This window comes from Mustela nivalis, assembly GCF_964662115.1.
Source record: "Mustela nivalis genome assembly, chromosome: 9".
NCBI lineage: Eukaryota > Metazoa > Chordata > Mammalia > Carnivora > Mustelidae > Mustela > Mustela nivalis.
This window is the reverse complement of record NC_139028.1, coordinates 105,717,335-105,721,425: the sequence shown is the minus strand read 5'-3', so window position 1 is coordinate 105,721,425 and position 4,091 is coordinate 105,717,335. Positions and strand designations below refer to the sequence as shown.

At 34.9% G+C, this 4,091-nt stretch overlaps 1 protein-coding gene across 1 annotated transcript; it reads right to left on the bottom strand.

Moving 5' to 3' along the window:
* Positions 1-2,582: 2,582 nt before the first annotated feature.
* LOC309872889 (olfactory receptor 4P4-like) lies at positions 2,583-3,561 on the bottom strand (the record flags this gene model as incomplete). Its single annotated transcript, XM_082747856.1, has 1 exon — positions 2,583-3,561. Exon 1 carries the CDS (start codon positions 3,516-3,518, stop codon positions 2,583-2,585), a length of 936 nt encoding a protein of 311 aa, XP_082603982.1. The 5' UTR covers positions 3,519-3,561.
* Positions 3,562-4,091: the final 530 nt, after the last annotated feature.

Sequence of the window (4,091 nt, the reverse complement as noted above, 5' to 3'; positions counted from 1 at the left end):
AAATGGGGGTGCCTGGGTGGCTCAGTGGGTTAAGCCTCTGCCTTTGGCTCAGGTTATGATTTCAGGGTCCCGGGATCGAGCCCCATATCGGGCTCTCTGCTAGGCAGGGAGCCTGCTTCCTCCTCTCTCTCTCTCTCTCTGCCTGCCTCTCCACCTACTTCTGATCTCTGTCTGTCAAATAAGTAAATAAAATCTGAAAGAAAAAAAAAAGAAAAGAAAATTTTCTTAGCCATTGGTCAATATTGTGTGCAAATAATAATTTTGAGCACTAATAATGTTCTCAAAGAGAAATTCACACTATTGAGAAAGCAGGATAATGAAAACAAATAACAACCACTATAAAATGAGAACTTTAAAATGAATTTGTTTATATAATTAGCCACTCTTCATGACCCTCTCTCTCTACTCCAAATAAATAAATAAATATTTTTTAATAAAAAAAAATGAATTTGTTGTTTAAATATCTGAACTTCTATTTCACGTTCAGAGACAGCTTTCTTAGGTCTAGCTAAGTAATGAAAGAGTATAGAACATGCCTAGGAGAAAAGGTTTAATCTGACAACAGTTTTATTTCTTTGTGTATCACTGCTGAGACCATCTGTCCACTTCCTCCCTTCCTGTAACAGCTCTGGTTGATTTCACCTTCTTCATCTATTTTTTTTTTTTTACTTGCTCTTTATACCTGTTTGTTTCCAGCCTCCAGAATGATTGTAGCTCTTGCATTTTACTTACATATTCTAAAACACTTTCCATGTTTTTACCATCTCCCTTTTAATAAAATCCTGCTATCTAACATCTTCTCTATAATGACATTTGCTGTGTTCCTTAAACAACCTTTATTCAAATCCTATCTCATGCAAAAAAGGTATATATATATATATATATATATATATATTTCTTAAGCAACCTTTATTTAAATAGAATAACAAGCTTGCAAAAAAGGCCTTTCTTATTTATTTATTTATTTATTTATTTATTTATTTATTTTGAAAATCTTTTTCAGATGTCTCTTGTTCATTCCACTTACAAGTTTTGGTATATCTGTCATGCCATAGTGTATATTTTTAATTAATAAACTTTATTTTTTAAAGCAGCTTTAGGTTCACAGAAAAACTGAGCAGAAAGTACAAAGATTTCCCATTACACCCCTGCCCCCCACACAGACAGCTCTCCCACCAGAATGATACATCTCTTACCATCAAAGGAAGCTACTCTCACAAGTTATTATCTCCTCAAATACTCTTTTCATTATTTTCACACTTGATGTAGTATATTTTATGGGTTTCGATATGCATAAGGACATGTATCCACAACTATACTAACATAGAGACTGCTTCCTGCTCTAAAAATCCTCTGAGTTCTGTCCATCCTTTCTACCCTCCAACTAACCTTTGACAAGCACTGATGTTGTCAATGTCTCCATTGTTTTGCCTTTCCCAGGATTCATTTAGTTTCAATCATAATTGGTAGCCTTTTCAGATTGGCTTCTTTCACTTAGTAATACACACTTAATTTTCCCGGGTATCATCTTGTGGCTTGATAGATCCCTTTTTTTTTAGCACTGAATAATATTCCATTGTCCAAAGAAATCACAATTTATTTATCTATTCACCAATGGAGGGAGGTCTTGGTTGCTTCTGAGGTTTGACAATTATAAATAACCAGTTATAAACATGTATATGCAGCTAAAATATGCTTGCAAAATGTACTATAATTTTCTTTTGTTGGTTGACCATATCTTAATCTGTCTTTTGCTAAGTTTTTTGTTTTTCTTTTTTTCTTCTCCCCTCTCTCTTTCTCTATGGCAGAGAAAGTCTTCAGTTCTGGATCCATTAACTTTCCACTTACCAACTGGAGATAGGTAGGGATTGTCAACAATTACACTTATTATTCAGTCCCTTAGGTTTTATCAGAAATGTTTTATATTCTGGTCAATGGTGGAAAAACAAGTAATTGTGTTTTTAGCAGCCTGAATTATTGACTCTTGCTCTGTCTTAACTAGGTATTACTATTATTTTTAATACGAATTCAGGAGAACTGATCACCAGGAGCTGATCTAAAACAGGTTCTCTTGTATGGACTTCTTCATTGTACAGTTGATTTCTGAATGCCCACAGAGAAAGTAGAAATGAATGTGCTATCATAAAGATACTTGTGATGATTTAAAGTCATTATTTTCATTTTAGATTTCAACTTCATCACTAGGGAAGAACATGTATCACGATGAGAACTGGCAAATAAGCCCAAGGTTTTTAATAGAACTATCATTAAAATTTTTTTGTCTTTATGATTCACTAACCAAATAGTGTTGCTTTATTTGATTTGGCAGTTTTTTCTACAGGTGATGCTAATCACACCTCCTTAATACTCTATAAAACTAAGTTTTCAATTAATCCTGGTATGTGGGAATTAGGATTCATTTACCTATCCCTTTAAATTTCTTTATATTTCCACTTCTTTTCATGCATTCTAGTCATGATAGCTATGGAATATAAAGACTATGAAATATTTCTTAGCTCCTTTAGTTACATCAACACCCCCACCTTTTTTTTTTTTTTGTAAATTTGCTTAGTTTGCTTGAATTAATTGTGTACTTCCTTTGAAAATAATGTTTGACACAAGACTTTCCTCATGGCATTTTTCATCTCTGTATTTCTCAGAGTATAGATTAAGGGATTGAACATAGGAGCAACGATGGTGTAAAATAGAGCAAATACTTTGTCCTCAGGGAAACTGGCTGGAGTTCGAAGGTAGGCAAAGATCGAAGGCCCGAAAAATAAGACGACCACAGTGATATGAGACCCACAGGTGGAGAGGGCTTTGCGTCTTCCCTCAGCTGAGTGATGTCTTAGACTAAACAAAATGATGACATAAGAAACAAACAAGACAACAAAGGTAACTAAGGCGACCATACCTGAATTGGCAACCACAAGGACACCAGTGATGTAGGTGTCAGTGCAGGCAACTTTCAGCAGAGGGAAGATATCACAAAAGTAGTGATCAAGTTCATTAGGACCACAAAACGGCAACTGGATTGCCATCAATAATTGAGGAAAAGAATGGAGAGCCCCACCAGCCCACGCAGCCAAGACTAGGAGATGGCACCTTGTTCTGTTCATGATAAGCAGATAGTGGAGAGGCTTACAGATGGCAGCATAGCGATCAAAGGCCATGGCGGTAAGAATGAAGATCTCAGTACCTCCAAAGAAGTGCATGGTAAATAGTTGTAACATGCAATTACCATAGGAGATGGTTTTTGTTCCCCCTAGCAGGTCACCAATTAATTTAGGTGTAATACTAGAGGTATAGCAGATGTCCATAGAGGATAAGTGGCTGAGGAAGTAGTACATGGGTTGGTGGAAAAGAGGACTGCATCGAATGGAGACAAGGATCAGAAGGTTTCCTGCCAGCAGGGCAATATAACAGAATAAGAAAAGCACAAAGCAAAATATTTCTACGTTCTGGTCATATGAAAGTCCTAGAAGTATGAATTCTGAGATGTTTCTCTGCTTCTCCATATACTTAAGTTTGCTATATGTTCCACACAAATGAATATGTATCTGAAGGAAATAAACAGAAATTTGGTGAAAACTTAATAGTATGAACACAATGAATAAAGTTTACTAAGAGTAGATTGACATGAATATTATATTAATATTAATTATTCTTGATTTCTTAAATTAAGCTGCTTTCTTCTGTTTCATTGTATTTGATTCTCTAGAAGTATTGTGGAACAATTTTATAATGGGAATGATTATGCATGTTACTCAGTTTTACTGATAATGATTTTAAAAATATTTAAATGATATTTTGAAAATGAAAGACTATTCATTATTAATTATATTAGTTAGATAAGAAAGAAGATTTATAAAAATTCTGCCAAATCAGAAAATACTTTGTTGTATGTATCTTTTTTTTTTTTTTTTTTAAGATTTTACTTACTTATTTGACAGATCACAAGTAGGCAGAGAGGCAGAGAGCGGGAAGCCTCATGTGGGACTCGATCCCAGGACCCTGGAATCATGACCTGAGCTGAAGGCAGAGGGTTTAACCTACTGAGCCACCCAGGCATCCCTGTTGTATGTATCTTA